The following is a 16,030-nucleotide window of genomic DNA, read 5'->3' as shown; positions in this document are numbered from 1 at the left end:
CCCCCCCCCCCCCTTCCCATTTTCTGACTCTTTTCCCTTTCTTGTTGCCTCACATGGATCTCATGAGTTCCCGATTTAAGTCATTTGGCTTTAGGAACAAACATAAACCTCCTCCTAATTCCAACCCGATTGCCCCTCCCACCCCTAGTTCCCCACCCCCCTCCGGTCACAGTTCATCAACAACAAGTCTCCCAATGAACCACCAGCAGCCACAACAGCCCCAGTTAGGCCGACCGCCAAGTTACACAAACAACCGACCAACCAGTCCAATGGCGCATGGTCAACAACAGCCACCGCCCATTACTACAAACCTCCAATACAACTCAAATGCTCCCTTGAACGGACCACCCGGCTATGGCATGCAGCAGCAGCAGATGGCCCCGAGTGTTCCACCGTCACTGTCTAACACCCAGTATCCAGGGCGCAACCCTGCTGTCGAGGTCGAGGGTGGGGGTCGGAGCAAGGCCCAACTGATTGTCGGTATTGACTTCGGTACAACGTTCTCGGGTGTCGCATATGCATTTGCAACCAACAACCAAGCAAGCGAGGACATCATCACGGAATGGCCCGGCGCCGGAACCCACGCAAAACAAAAGGTGAGCATGACTCACAAGTATACTCCATGAACGCGAGTCTGACAACGGGCTTCTTTGCTAGATTCCTACCGTCCTCTACTACGACCAATACCAAAAGGTTGTAGGATGGGGCCCCGATATCGCCGACGCTCTCGCCCCGACCGGATACCCCAAGCCCCAAGTGCAAAAGGTCGAGTGGTTCAAGCTCCAGCTGATGCTCTCCGGAAACACCTATATTGATCCCATCAACCTGCCCCCCCTTCCCCCGGGCAAGTCCGAAATCGATGTCGCTGCCGATTACCTCTTCAAGCTACGACAAGCCATTCGCGCTCAGCTGCAAAAGGCTCTGGGGGAGGTGTTCACGCGTGAGGAACGTAATATCCGATACTACCTGACGGTACCGGCTATTTGGAACGACGCTGGCAAGGCCGCGACGCGGACCGCTGCTATTCAAGCTGGCTTCTTGCGCGACGAGAACGATAACCGTCTCACCCTAGTCTCAGAGCCTGAGGCAGCGGCCTTGTTCTGTGCCAAGAGTGGACTGCTCAACTTGAAGGTGGGCGACGCTATTTTGATTGTGGATTGCGGTGGTGGTACCGTGGATTTGATTGCGTACGAGGTTGAGGAAGAGCAGCCTTTCAGTGTGATGGAATGTACTGCCGGGTCTGGTGACTCGTGTGGTTCAACAGCACTGAATCGGAATTTCAGTAACATATTACGGGCGAAGATCCGTAAGATGAAGCTGCCAGATGGCTCTCGAACTGCGGGCAAGGTCTACGCGAAGTGTATCATGGACTTTGAGAACCGTATCAAGGCCGACTTCCGCAACAACGGGCAAAAATGGGCAGTGGATGTGGGTATCGAGGCCGACTTCCCCGATGCCGGTATTGAGGAGGGTTACATGACTTTCATGAACGAGGAGATCCTTCAGTGCTTCGAGCCTGTCGTGAACCGTATCCTCGAGTTGGTCCGCAACCAGATTATCGCCATTCAAGCACAGAACCGTCAGATCCAGGTAAGAGCATCCCAACCTAGTCTCCAGTGCAGAGCTAACAAGTTTGTAGAATGTTTTGGTCGTCGGTGGATTCGGTGCTTCAGAATACCTCTTCCAGCAGATCAAGCTCCACGTGCCCCCACAGTATCAGACAAAGGTGGTCCGCCCGATGGACTCTGTGGCTGCGATCGTCAAGGGCGCAGTCACCGCAGGTATCACCGAGCGGGTCATCACACACCGTGTAGCACGTCGGCACTACCTTATGGCCACGCTTCAGCCATTCAAGGAGGGCTATCACCCGGAACAGTACCGTGTGCCCAGTTTGGATGGCCGCGATCGATGCAAGTACACTCGTCAGATTTTCGTCCAAAAGGGAGAGCGTGTCAGGATTGGCGAACCAGTCAAGGTCAGCTTCTTCCGTCAAGTTGCGCCTGGCGCCACCCTCATGTACGAGGACGTGTTATACGCCTGTGACGAGGACGTCTGCCCCGAGTACACCAAGGATCCACGTAAGTTGAGAGTTTCCATTTCCCTTGTACAAATTACTAATACTTTCGCTAGGCATCAAGGAAGTTGTCACACTCACATCCGATTTATCACGCAAGAACCTCGAGACCGACTTTGAGCGCATGGACACACCCCAGGGCATCTTCTACCGTGTCTACTTCGATATCTACCTTACGCTAGACGGCAGTGAATTCAGCGCCGAACTTGTTTGCCAGAACGAGATCATGGGCCGCTGCCGTGCGAAGTTCCGTTGATCTCCCCTTTTTTTTCGCACACGGGAAACACATAAGAGAACACATACGCGCGCCATACATACATCCCTCCTGTACGAGGCCCATGACATCATCGGCGAACAGAGGTGTGGTCATGACTTAAGTTTTATTGCATTTCCCTCACGTTGGTCTTGAATCTGTGAACTGGTCAAATACCCCGAGCCGGATGATTGGGCATCACTGCACCGGCGAATAGGCGTTATCTGTGTTGATTCTTGGGGAATCCTGTGCCGTTCCTAAATATATGCCACAGGTTTGTGGAGCCATTTGTTTTGCCTACTTGTTTCGTTGGCGGTTCCTGTTCCTGTTTTTACCTTTTCTTCTTCTCTCCTTATTTTTTGTTTCTCTCGCCTTCTTAGATACCTCTTGACTGTCGTGTTTTGTTTGAATGATATTGACGAGCTGTGGTCCTCATCTGATTTATAATATCCTGCTCCACTTACATATTTATACCTCCATGTACTCATGACTATAGTCGATATGAAGCAGATGCCATGCCATCTAACCTATCATCAAGTTCATCCATTCACCGTATTTAATCTAGACAATTGAAGATTGTCACATCTCCCCATTTTTCAGATAGATAATAGAAAAGAATCAGAAAGAAGTCCCAAGAGACAAAAAGTAAGGGTGGTAATACATCCGATTCATCAAATCAAGTCTCCAGGTTAATGCTCCGACCAAACCGCGCATACAACGCAACCTTCAGCTCCTGCATTTCCTCGCGCAAGTCACCAAGCGTGTCCTCCAGCTTGGAGACATCTGCATCAATCTTCTCTGTTGATGTCGAGAGCATTCCCTGCGCGTCTGATAGCGGTAGTTGGAAGAATGAGTCGCCGATTTTGTAGCTGGAAAGGCTGTTAGTGATGATCTCCTTTCTTTCCTTGCTCTTTGACTTTTCGATTTCTTCGTAATATTCTTCAGTGGCAGAGAAGAGCCACAATGGAACATATGTCAAAAGTGAAAGAAAAGAAAAACGAGATGGCAAGAGGGTATTCCTTACGGCACAAGCTCATCTTCATCAGCAAGCTCCAACTCCATCGAAACTTCTTCCAAATCCTCCTTATCCTTCTATAAACCAGTTAGCAACATATCAAATTGAGAAAGGATCTTCAAAAATCAAAACTGCATACCTGCTTCCCCTTCAACTGCTCCTCGAGCACAGTCTCGCGCTGATGCAACCGACTGAACCGGTTAATCTTCTCCTGATCCTCACGACGGACTTCATTTTCATCATTGGCAGACGTCTCGTCCGCTTTTGTGAGCTGCGCGTTGGTCCGGTTAGCTTCAGAGCTGGGCTTTGGCGGGGTTTGTCGCGGTTGAGCTTGGTGGGGGTTGACTTACCATACGTGGCTGCACCATTTTGACTGTCTTGTGGAGGGGTATTGGGTTGGTCTTCAGGGATTTGTCTGTTCTTTTGTGTTTGGGATTTGTTTTTGTCCTCGTTGCGGGTTGGTTAGTTGGCGGGTTTGATATCGGGTTTGAGTGGGTGGTCCGTGCGTGGCGATGAGATGAGTGTTGATATTTGTACGTGGGAGACGATCTATACAGTGTACATATATATACAGAGTGTAAGGTATTATTAGGCTGTGTTTCTGCTTCTTTCTCAGATATATCAGTTCTTCTACTTTGCTTATATTCTTCTTTACACCCATATATCGAGTTGGGTAGGCCATTGGGTACTTGGGTGACATCATAGTAGCTATTACTTTCTATAAAAAAAAACGTAAAAAACAATCAATTATGATAAAAGTCCTTAAAACTCCAGAAATAGTTACAAATACCTCGAGGCATCTTCATTTCGAGTTGAGTGTAGGCATCACCTTTTAGTGCCAAAACACCGCCACCGGAGAAACGAAACACCTCCGCAGGAACCCCGTCATCGTCACCTTTCAACTTCACAGGGACCACCTTCGAACCAGGAGGTAACCAGGTAACCAGATATCTCCAATTTCGGTTTAACTGTACTGGTCACACTTGTCCTGTGTAAACTTTGTCCTCGTGACCATCTCCACCTGAGCTATCGAGCTCCATCCCGCGCAAAAGCCTCATCCCAGCTTTCATCCGTCGATCCACCCGACCCTTCGCGATCCAGCCAGCGGCACATTCATCAAAATGCGAATACAATCAAGCGGAGTTTCACTCCTCCTCTCCACCTTCCTATCAAGCCTGGCATCCGCATCCGGCTTCGACTGCGCGCACATCAAGCTCGACAATTACAAATACGATCTCAGTCCCCTAAAAGGTGTCCACGAGTTGACTCACAGCGTGACCACGGATGACTTCGTGACGAATACAACCTACCGATTGAATATCTGTAATATTCTCGGAGGTGCTGCCCGGTACGGCGATGCGACGTGCGGAACTAGCAAAAATGGTACGTGCCAGGTCGACATGACGCGACCATGTTGAAGTGGTCTTCTGCCTGGGGATTATCACGCTAATTGATGTATCGTTTTAGTTTGCGGATTCGTGCACCGAACAGCTAAGGACGGAAATGGTGGCTCTACATTCGGCTTCCCAATCGTCGGCCTTGACCCCGTTGGCCAGGGCTCCAAGAACCCAGAGCTGAAGCGATTGAAGGATATCGACCCGGAAACCGAGGGTCTGCGCGTTAAGCTGGAAGGTGGCTCATACAAGGGAGATGGCAATGACCAGAAGGCCAAGAAGGCAGGCGCTATTATTGAGTTTAAGTGCGACCACGAGCGTTCTGGACTGGAAGGCGTGCATACGCTTGAAGCGGACCCGGAGACGAAGGAGCGACGACGGAGAGCGGAGGGCGAGGAAGGTAGTGCGCCGTCGGGCAACAGCAGCAGTAGTCTGCAGTTCAAGAGCTTTGGTCCGTCGGATGATGATACCTACATACTGAGACTGGATTGGCGCACAAAGTACGCCTGCGACGAGTACGAGAAGGAGAAGGGCGATGCTCCCAGCTCTAACAGCTGGGGTTTCTTTACCTGGTTGATTATCATGTGAGTTTTTCTTATTCCTGCTTCCACATTGAAACACCCTGCTAATAATCCCATCCAGTGCCTTCCTCTGCATCGCCGCCTACCTCATCTTCGGCTCCTGGCTCAACTACAACCGTTACGGTGCCCGTGGCTGGGACCTGCTCCCTCACGGCGACACCATCCGCGATATCCCCTACCTCTTCCAGGACTGGCTCCGTCGGGTGGTCAATACTCTGCAAGGAGCGGGCTCACGGGGTGGTTACAGTGCGGTATGAAGGAAATTGGCTTGGATAGATTGGTTCCTGTAGTTGTTTGTACTTTTGGATGAAGATACAATCCATATGTATCTTCTTTTTCTTACTAGGCTGTTTCAGCCGGGGGTTCAATGCCTTGCTTGCAGGTAGTCTGCAAATGCAAGTTTCCTTGATAAGTTTGTATGGTGCTAGATGAGGAGTTTATATGCTTGGCCATAACGAATTATATGATTTCAAGGCCAGTTATTTGGATCTACGCGTTCTTGACGCTAGAAGTTGTTTGAGTTTTTAGAATATTGAAACCTAGGCTCTATCATTTCTTAGATGCCGGTGAGGATTGCTATTTAATAGCCTAGCTGTTTAGGCCCTCTATGGCATTGTTTCCTTTCTTCAACCTCTGACAGCTGTGTTCCATCAACGTCTCTACGCTGGGCTGGACAGTCACTATATAAATACTTGGGTTGGATCTCTCCTTCCTATATTCATTCAATTTCATCTATTTACATCTTCAGAGTGCCCTGGAGTATGTTGCTAATCCCACACGATAAACGTATATATCTAGAGCAGCCAAAGACAGACTAGGCACATCAGCGACGGGCCAGCTAGCAGTAAGTGTGTCGCAACAACCTCACAAGCAAGCTTTTACCAACGATTATGTTAAGCAGGCTTCTGTGATCGGCGCAAGCATCTGCGAGATCCATCATCATGGTTTGTCACATTTATCTACCTTTACCGCTGGAGAAATGTCAAGACCTCCCATTTTATTCCATTCTTATCGTCAAGTTGGTAGGATGTCTTGAAATTCAAGTCTATAGCTTCGCTAGAACGCTTGGGGATGCGCGAAGCCCAGACAAGCAGTCCTGAGTTACTGCATGGGCAACAAAGGGAGAACCGCCGTTGCTGATTGCGTGCCTCAGTCACTGTGGTTGATTCTTGCTCTCTGGCTGCTAATTTCCACGAAATGCCTCGACTTTTATCCACCCTCGCTCTTGTGAAGACCGTTTATGGCTACTCACCAGACATCAAAGAGGTCTTCAATGCCTTTTCATCTTGCTGAGATGGTAGGCAGGCCAAATGGATGGTATTCTAAATGGTTACAGCCATAGACTGATTTACCTTTCGACCCTATGGCCTAAGCGGAGCAGTCAGAATGGCAGCCAGCAAGTTCGCGGGGGTTGTCATCAATTGTTGACCACAAACTTGGTGCAAAACGCGAATGCTCAAGGGGCCACCACTAAGGTCGAGTTTATTGGTGCACGGAAGAACAAGATGCCCTTTGGAGTTATCATTGGCCCGAAAGGAAATACCGATTGTTTGCCAGTGATGAGTGTGAAGTATATAGTCAATCAACATCCTCCTTTCCCATGTTAGTCGACTTTATTAGAGCATGGACAGTACCACACCTTAAGGCCCTGCATACTTCCCAATTTGGAAATAGCTATATGGATATTAGGCGTGCCTTCCTACTTGGTTTAAAACCTATTGCTTATATTTTGCGCAAATGCCTCGTCAACAGCCACACTACAGAAAGCTTTGTCCATGACCCCTTACCCATTAACAAGCTCAAGACTTGGCATTTCATCGAAAAGACAAGCCCAGTGCCAAGACTGTAACGAGACTGCTCCACCCTTGATCGACTCTTCACCCCCCCCAATCCGGTAGTCCCGACCGATATTCGGACTCCGAGGACGTCCAACGGATTTCAAGATTTCGCTGTTGGACATGCAGAAAGAGGAAGTTTTTGCTGTGTGCCAAACCAATGGTAATAGTTGCCAAGCCGGGGAATTGAGTCGGCCGGGGACCTTCCAAGCTTGAAATTCCGGTGGCTTATATTGGCGAACGAAATGAGCGGAGTTACCTGGGTCAGCAGGATATTGAGTAAGACCAGAGGCATTTCCAGTGCGGATTTACTTGGCATTCTGTTTTTCGCTCCGATATCCGAGCACTATTTGACATCTCCAGAATTGGCAATTGTGCGTGAAAACTGCGGGATCGACTCGGCATACAGCATACCTCGATGTTGTTGTAAGTGTATCTAGGCGCATCAGATGTACGACCAATGTCCAGATAAGATATATCACGGTCCTAACTAGGTTCGACAATAATGCTACCGGTGACCAGCGGAAAAGACTTTCTCCATCCATATCAAGCCACGGTGATCATTGCCTTCTTTCGAGTCTTGCAAGTTGCAGCTTCACTTGATAAGACCAATCAGATGAAGGGTTAATATTGTACAAGACTCCTCAGTGGTCAGTCGCTAGCTTGCTTCATCAGATAAGATGAAGGCCCGCTAGTAATGCGGACTTCATTACGCGAAGGTGGGCCTGTCGGAGGAAAGAATTGGATTACAACCCTGGATGGAAATGATCGGTCCTTCAGGCATTTCCCCCCTGCAGAAGTTTTATGTATAAGTATAGCAGTGCCAGAAAATAACGGGATTCGGTAATTGAACTGTTGTGGTGCGCCCATTTCCTTTCACCATGCGTTTTTCCACTTCAGTTGCCCTGCTGGGCCTTGCCTTGCAGCCGGCTTTGGCTCTTTGCCCATATGCAGAGCAGATGAACCTCGAAAAGAAGAGCACGCCTCCACCGCATGAGCACACACCGCGCAAGGCACCCTCCGACAAGAAAGGCATCTTTTATATGAACCGCATTGCTCCTGGGACATCGGAGCTGTATATTGCCAACGTCGATGGCACCGATGAACGTCCTCTTCTCTCCAACCCTATCTACGAATACCACCCCACATTTTCCCCCGATGGAGAATGGATCACCTTTACCGGAGAACGAAACGGCGATGGTAATTCGGATATCTACCGCGTCCGGACAGACGGGTCTGACCTTGAGGAGTTGGTAGCAACCTCCTCGGTGGAGGACAGCGCTGTCATGTCTCCGAATGGAAAGCAGATTGCCTATGTGTCCACTGCTAATGGCTACAAGGCCAACATCTGGGTCATGGATCTGGAGAGTGGCAAGAAATGGAATCTCACAGATACCGTCTCGACCGCCGCTAATGATTCTCTTCCTAATGGTTACTTCCGCCCCGCGTGGTCTCCCGACGGCCAATGGATTGCTTTCTCGTCGGATCGTAACTCGGGCTGGTACGGACATGGAGACCCCATCTTCCAAGGTGTGACCGGCTGGGAACATACCCAGGAGCTGTCCATCTACGCTATCCGCCCCAATGGGTCTGATTTCCGTCCCGTTGTGTCGAAGTCAGGTTACTGCCTCGGTTCGCCAAAGTGGTCGCCTAATGGCGAGCGTATTCTCTTCTATGAGATGACTCGCGAGAATACCTGGAACGCTCACCGTCCCGAGTCACTCAACTCCGCCAACTCCACTCTCGTCTCGGTGAAGTTTTCCACAGGCGCTGACCGTCGCGTGGAAGTCGAAGGAGCAGGCGTGAAGACCTTTCCTCAATACCTTCCTAACAGCACTGTCGCCTACTTGGCCAAGGGTTCCGGCATCGAAGGATTCCACACCACTGCCGGTGGGTATGTAAATACTTCCAGCGAGGTGATCCGCTCTCCTGCCTGGTCCACAGACGGCAAGAAGGTCGTCTATGAAAAGACCGCCTGGACTATCCGTCCTATGGACAAGAAGCTGTATAGTTGGGACTCGGAGTGGGAATACCGCTTTACAGACGTCTTCCCGCAGCTTTCGAACACCAACAAGATCGCTCTGACCGAGAAACAGCTTGGAAACTCTTCTGTTGTTTCCTTCAACGCCAATGGAACCAATGAGAGCCTCATTTACAACGACATGGAATCCAGCTTCATTGATGCCAGCTCAGTCGCCATGGGCACCGCAGGCGCCTTTAACCCGGCCTGGTCATCCGATGGCAATTGGGTCACCTTCGGAGTAGGCTTCTGGTTCCAAGGTCGCGCAACTGGCGGCGGCTGGCTTGTACGAGCCACTGCCAATGGCACATACTCTGAAGTCCTGACCGAGAGCAACACAACCCTCAGCAGCAGCGTGATCAACTCTGGCTTCCCCAGCTTCTCGCACGACGGAAAGAAGATTGTCTTCCGTATTTGGGGAACAAACTCCACTATGGGCGACAGATCCCAGCTCGGACTCCGTGTTCTAGATCTGGAGACTCGAAAAACCTCTGTTTTGACCACCGAGTGGGATAACCTGCCTTCCTTCTCCCCCGATGGAAAGAGAATCGTCTTCACTCGCAAGACCAGTGATTACAATTACGATGTCTGCACTATGCGTCCTGATGGAACTGATGTCAAGGTTCTCACTAGCAGTGGTGCCAATGATGCTCACGCCGTCTGGACCTGGGATGGTCGCATTGCCTTCTCTTCTGGCATGTTCGGCTTCCAGTATGAGTGTGCTCTCTATGATCAGACGTTCCAGCCTTATGGTCAGATCATCGTTATGAATGCTGATGGCTCGAATAAGCGTGTGCTTACTGATTCTATCTGGGAGGACTCGATGCCTCTCTACGTCCCGAACAGTGCACTCAAGGCTAGCGCCAAGGTTCACAAATAGGGCGCGCAGCACTGCGTCAGACGGCCATGCTGTTGGATTGACCTTTTAATCAACAATTTTGGCACTTGAAAGAATACAATTCTCATATTTGTACATCAAGTCATATGTTGGTACCTCGAAAATCTTATGATTCTGTTAACGGGAATGTTAGTAATGACTGTTCGGCTGGCCATTGTAGGTCCTGTAGCCCTTACCTCGGGTCTTGTATTTCGCGTCGGAGTGCACAGAACACTCTTTTCAATGCATCTAGGCAGCGGTAATAAGTGATGACTGGGGCTACCAAACTAAAGGGAAGGGAAGCATCTGAAGTTCTTCTGAAAGTCCTTCGACCGCATAATTTATCACAAAGCATCCCAGTCTTTGGAACGATAGGTGGAACTGGAGATACATAATATGTGGTTTCTTCCTTGGGTATCATGAACCCTCCACCAACTTCAGACCAGTGCTCGTTTGATCATTCTTACCGTTTGCGTGGGAGCTCTGTTCAATGACGTATTTTAAGGTCTCACATAGGTATCTTACAGTCTAATTGAAGGAGAGGAGAATATAACGGAGCCAGAGGTAGTGGATAGGGTAAATTGGCGGTGTACCATTCCGAGACTGATAAGCCTTCAGGGCACTCAACGAAGGATGTTAGTAGCGGCCATCCTTAGGCAACGAAGAATCCATATTCTATTTACTGGACACGTAAGAAGTAAAGGGAAAGGATGAAGATGAGGAAAGACTGTCTTATTAATGTGGCCTAAATAGGAAGGAACTGCCCAGGCGGGAAGTAAATATCAAAACATCAACCTCAGGCTCATACTATATATCATACGTGAAAATAATAGCCTTAAGAATAGTCACTACTTGTATTGTAAGCCAACTAAAATAAACCAGCAAATAACAATAACATTGAAGAAGAACAAGTGCAAAGATCGTCATCATCAACCAATCCCCGTGGAGGAGATGGCGCCATCCGGACTAAATCGTTCTCATGTCTCACAGAGAGAACAAGAAATGATATGGCGTAAGGTGCCCCTCGGCTCCCCTTTTCTTCCTTTCCTTTCTCATTTCACACATTTCTTGAGCCTTTTGCGCTACAGACGACTCACCAATCTCCTCTTCTAAACCTTCACGGCGAATGACTTGAGGTACAGGTAGTCGGCCATGTTGGCATCAACTGTCTGGCGGATGAGAGCAGCTTGCTTCTCACCGTACTTCTTCTGCCACTCGGCGTCATACTGCTCCTCGGTCTTGACAGCGCGTTTCTGAAGAGTGTTAGCACGAAGTCCCCAATACTGTTGCATCCTCATTTCACCAGAATGAGGCATTAAAAAACTTACATGAGTTCTCTGCACTAGAGCCTTCGACTCAATGGCATCGTTATGGAACCCACGCCACTTCTCGAACGCATTCCGAGCAACAGCATGTTCCTCCTCCGTATCCCACGTCAACATCTCCGGGCGGTACGGCAGACCAGTACTGTTACAGAAAGCCTCGATGGTCTTCGCCGGCTCGTCAAGCATATCATCCGCATCGATGACACACACCTCGACACCAGTCGTCGCCTGCACATCATCAGAGGCGTTCAACTCCGGGCGCGTTGCAACCCGCGGCCCGACCAATCCACTCTCGCGCAGATAATCGAAGTGCCGACGCAGCTCGTCGTACCCGGCCTCGAGCGGGTCGTAGTTGTGGAACCCGGTCACCTCGTCCAGAGGTGGGATCGTGCACCGCAGGTACGACGGCACGCTGTAGTGCGGGTCGCGGATTAGGAACGCCCAGTGGAACTGCTCTTGCAGCTCATGAGGCATCACGGTTGGGTTGCCCGGCTCTGTGGGCGTGTCGTACGGGTACGGTTCCTTCGAAGTTCCATTGGTGTGGCCATTCATCTCGTGACCGTTTACACCGTTGGCCGTGCCGTTGGTACCGTTCAAGGCTCCGTTGACCCCGTTGGTGTGACCATTTGTGGCGGAGTGGCCGTTGGTGGGAGTAGTGCCGTTGGCACCGTTCACACCGTTAGCCTTGTGCGAATCGCCGTTGGTACCGACTCCTCGCTTAATGCGCAGTAGAGACGGGGCGATACTGGCGGGCTGGCCATTCGGTGGAAGCAGGTAGTGGTCGATATCTTTGATGAAGACTCTCTTTCCCTGTGACAAGGTAAGTATCACCTCAAAAAGTGCAAATATTCCATTCCGCCGCGTGGAACTCCATGGTCTTTCAGTATTTCGAAGCCAGTCGGTGATCTACAGTTTGTAGAGGGGAGGGGGAACAGATTGCCTCGGGCTATATCTGCGGTGCAAAATAACAAAAAATGTGAACAGGTAAGCAATCTGCCTTCATGTTTGATCCACAGAGGAGAACATGAAGACAATTACGAGGGGGATGGGTAAGAACGCGAGAAATTTCGCAGAAAGGAGGGTCGGACCTGAGTATTTTCTCGCTCCACCCTTTCCATCACGGTTCTATATGTCGAATTGGCGAATCCACTATCCAGACGTGCTTGTGCATGTTCATCGCCTGCGAATCGACTAGAGAGTCGCTCCGGGCCGTAGTAGAATGCATCGCCGAACGGCTCATGGACACATTGGATAGTATCACGTTGAGTCATGAAGACCTGTAGTTCGTTAGATATGTGTTTGGAATGAAATTCTTTTATCAGAATCTCTCAGGATCTCTCAGGATCTCTTACTCGCTCAAAGGCTGTCGAGCATGCTCGCGGATGCGTAGCCACAAAGATCGGCTTGCCTGACATTCTTGTATGCCGTACAATATTTAATATTGATAGAGATAAAACTGCAATCTGCAATCTGCAGGCTCTGTCTCAGGTAAAATCACGAAAGGTAATCGTAAATAAACTTGCAGTGGATCAAGCCTCTGATCAATTAAAGCAAGGATAATTCAAATCCCGCCGTTGAAGCTGTGGCGAGACAGAAATTTTCTGATTTGAGTGGCGGCTCGAGTTCTTCACAAGCGTCCTATGCTAGCGAATGTGAAAGCTTCTTGGTGGTCTCAGCTGCAATCACTATGGCGTGAGAATAATGAAAAGGGAAGGGGGGCTAAAACTCTTTATATGAACGAATGACATAGGTACCAGGGTTTAATAACCGTTTCCCTTTTTATTTTATTATTTTTTTCAGGCCTCGGGAGGCGGAGAGGTACCAGAGTTGGCTGTTACTTTCACCCATGGGAAAGGGAAGGAAAAATTAGGTAAATTATGGATATCCAGGTATTTAGGAGGAGGGAGATCTACGAATTAGCCCCAAGACTTTACACATAGTATAGCAGTATGATTCCTTCTCGTAGTATATAGTAAGTAGTATTGTCCACTCCGTACTCCGTAGTGGTATTCTATATAGAATTAGTACATGTAGTACTGCTTACCTGCCCACAATGTACATATGGAATCCAAAAGTCTCGCAGCTGTGTCCAGCATACCTTCTAGGCAAGGGCCGGAGAAGTAACTCGGAGAAGCAATATCGAAATAGTGAACGCCATAAAGCCTCTCGCCCCTCCCTGCCCCGCAGCAACCTTTCCGCTTCTATATTTTCTCTCCCCTCTCCAGCCTAGCAGACACAAAACAAAGTAAAAGAAAAGTCCAGAGGCCACCTCCCGTGATGAAACGGCCAATAGAAAAAGGACTGGTGGGCAGTTGTGTGGATCGATCTTCAATTCTGGATGCGCCAACCTGGAACAAGTGTCCACCGTCCACGGTCCAGTCTTCTCTTAGCTCCTCAGCTGAGACGGACACTCCTCTTCCATGCAGCCCGGTGAAAGTTGGCTTCCCAAACGGTGATGATTCCAGTCGAGAACACAGAGAAACCGTATATAAAAATCCCTCGGCTTAATTTGAGTAGATACATGCAGGGGGTCTGATCCTGGGCAAGGTTCGAGATCGATTTCTTCGAATTCTGATTGCTCTGTGTATATCCCACCTGACGTCATTCACTAGGTATGGGATATTTTCTGTCGGCTATCGTGGAACATGATATAAAACGTAAGCGACGCATGGATGAAGGTAACCCGTAGACTCGAGCTATGTATATATGTTGTAGTGCCTGGGCAGGCGTCAGTGGCACATTGTAAAATTCAACATACAGTAGCTTGTTCACATCTTGATTTTTGCGGGTAAGAGGAGCCGGTGGAACTGGGTTGTTTCAGTGCTCCACTGCAAGGCACGCAAGCTCAAGGTGGCATCAACACCGAATCATCTCTCTGACGTGGGGAGCCTGGACAACCAAGGGTTATGGTTTGTTGGTTTGCGCGATTTAATCCGAGGTTGCTGACCTCATCTCGGAACGGGTAGGGATTAGGTCAGCAAAATACTTGGCACGTGATAGTCACGTGCACCTCACGTGGCATAGGTTTGATACGTCTGTGGTCCCGAACGGAAGTTAGGGCCTAGTATATATGCCGCTGCAAAGACAAACAGAGGTTCTGTTTGTCCTTAACGTATTTCACAAGCTAGTGGCCACCATAAGCTAGTGGCCACCCCACCAAAAAACGCGTCAATTAATTTAACCCTTTCTTCTTCAACCATCCACCATGCCACCAATTCGCTCTCAACGCTCTACAAATTCAACTGAGTAAGAGGGTAGGCTTTTATTAGCTATCTAGGCTATTAAAAATAGAGATATTATATCTATTGCTCTTACTGCTCGTACCTATAAAGTCCCGCGTATAACTCTCCGCCACCGGCTTAGTGGTATATAATACCGCGCGATTTCTCGCGCTAACTTACGCAAATTAATATAAATTAAGGAGGAATCTCTTAAAAAATGGATTCTCTCTATAGATTAATATAGAGTAGCCCCCCGGCCCTTTATAGTACGAGAAATAGTAGATCTTCTACTTTAAAAGTATAGAACTACCTTAGTTCTTTCGGTTAGTAAAAATTAGGTTATAAATTTTATTAAAAGATACCCTCTTTTATCCTCTTAGTTTTTAAAATAGTATAACTATAAGCGTATAAAATATAAAGATCCTAAGATTATTATTAAGTGGTTTAATCTAGTTTAAAAGATAATTATTTAATTTAGAATTAACCCTAATAATATTTATAACTTTAATAAGATTAGTTTTATAATAGGATTAACTATAACTATAAAGGTTATTATAAGGAGTGAATATTATAGTTAGAGGCTAGTTTTATAATCTAGAAATTATAAATAGATAATAGTTATTAAATATATAAATACTTCTAGATAGGCCCTTTTTTTATATATAATTTTTAAAAGTAAAGTCTTTATTAAATTATAGATTAATAGCCTTTTAGGGGATTAGCGCTTTAAAGTTAGTCTTAATAACTAAACCTCTAATAAGATTAAACTTTATTAGCTTAAGAAGCTCTTTATTCTTAGTACTTTATATATTAAGGGGGTATACTAGCTTTTAATTTTTAATAGTTATAGAAGTTATTTAATACCTAAATTTAATAAAATTTATAAGTAAAATAAGGTAATACTAATCTATATACTAGTATATTTATCTTATCTTTTATAACCTTTAGATATTAGTTATTTTATAGTATTAAAATATATATATAGCTAGATAATTAAATCTAAAATATAGAATAGGATTAATTATATTAATAAACTTAACTTCTTTAAAGTATACCCTCTTATATAAATTAAAGCTTTTAAATTAGAGATAATTAAGAATAGCTTTATAGTAGCTAGTTTAGTCCTTTTTAAACTAGAGAGAGTAATCTTAAAGCTTAATATTTAGCTTTAAATACTTACCCCCCCCCCTAGTTAGGGAAGTAAATTAAATTATAATTTTATACTAAAAATACTAGTTATAGAGAAAGATCTATATTATTAAGCTTTATTAATTAAAGCTTTACTTTATATAAGATTTTAAAGCCTACCTAGCCTATTAGATTATATATTAAACTAGCTTATAAAAGGCTTCTATCTTATAATATAAGGTACTATCTAGACCTGGCAGTGACCCTCCATTTAGACCCACCAAGACGCTAAGGAGGGTCCAAAGTC

At 47.2% G+C, this 16,030-nt stretch overlaps 6 protein-coding genes across 6 annotated transcripts; 3 read left to right on the top strand and 3 right to left on the bottom strand.

Moving 5' to 3' along the window:
- Positions 1–269: 269 nt before the first annotated feature.
- On the top strand, positions 270–2,330 carry PEX2_039000 (Hsp70 family protein; the record flags this gene model as incomplete). The annotated part of the gene is made up of 4 exons (XM_016741175.1): positions 270–596; positions 658–1,590; positions 1,640–2,078; positions 2,131–2,330. The coding sequence occupies 4 exons, from the start codon at positions 270–272 to the stop codon at positions 2,328–2,330; spliced, it is 1,899 nt and encodes a 632-aa protein (XP_016596669.1).
- A 673-nt stretch (positions 2,331–3,003) lies between these two features.
- On the bottom strand, positions 3,004–3,710 carry PEX2_038990 (tubulin-binding prefolding complex subunit GIM3; the record flags this gene model as incomplete). Its single annotated transcript, XM_016741174.1, has 4 exons — positions 3,004–3,196; positions 3,352–3,419; positions 3,482–3,613; positions 3,693–3,710. The coding sequence occupies 4 exons, from the start codon at positions 3,708–3,710 to the stop codon at positions 3,004–3,006; spliced, it is 411 nt and encodes a 136-aa protein (XP_016596668.1).
- Positions 3,711–3,745: 35 nt separating this feature from the next.
- On the bottom strand, positions 3,746–4,003 carry PEX2_038980 (uncharacterized protein; the record flags this gene model as incomplete). The annotated part of the gene is made up of 1 exon (XM_016741173.1): positions 3,746–4,003. One exon carries the CDS (start codon positions 4,001–4,003, stop codon positions 3,746–3,748), a length of 258 nt encoding a protein of 85 aa, XP_016596667.1.
- A 460-nt stretch (positions 4,004–4,463) lies between these two features.
- PEX2_038970 (autophagy-related protein 27) lies at positions 4,464–5,574 on the top strand (the record flags this gene model as incomplete). Its single annotated transcript, XM_016741172.1, has 3 exons — positions 4,464–4,725; positions 4,810–5,320; positions 5,379–5,574. The coding sequence occupies 3 exons, from the start codon at positions 4,464–4,466 to the stop codon at positions 5,572–5,574; spliced, it is 969 nt and encodes a 322-aa protein (XP_016596666.1).
- A 2,459-nt stretch (positions 5,575–8,033) lies between these two features.
- On the top strand, positions 8,034–10,052 carry PEX2_038960 (WD40-like Beta Propeller; the record flags this gene model as incomplete). The annotated part of the gene is made up of 1 exon (XM_016741171.1): positions 8,034–10,052. The coding sequence occupies one exon, from the start codon at positions 8,034–8,036 to the stop codon at positions 10,050–10,052; it is 2,019 nt and encodes a 672-aa protein (XP_016596665.1).
- Positions 10,053–11,158: 1,106 nt separating this feature from the next.
- Positions 11,159–12,789, bottom strand: PEX2_038950 (uncharacterized protein; the record flags this gene model as incomplete). The annotated part of the gene is made up of 4 exons (XM_016741170.1): positions 11,159–11,302; positions 11,378–12,184; positions 12,463–12,651; positions 12,727–12,789. The coding sequence occupies 4 exons, from the start codon at positions 12,787–12,789 to the stop codon at positions 11,159–11,161; spliced, it is 1,203 nt and encodes a 400-aa protein (XP_016596664.1).
- Positions 12,790–16,030: the final 3,241 nt, after the last annotated feature.

Source organism: Penicillium expansum, assembly GCF_000769745.1.
Source record: "Penicillium expansum strain MD-8 chromosome Unknown contig127, whole genome shotgun sequence".
NCBI classification, from domain to species: Eukaryota; Fungi; Ascomycota; class Eurotiomycetes; order Eurotiales; family Aspergillaceae; genus Penicillium; species Penicillium expansum.
The sequence above is the reverse complement of the archived record's forward strand: the minus strand, read 5'-3'. Positions and strand labels throughout refer to the sequence as shown.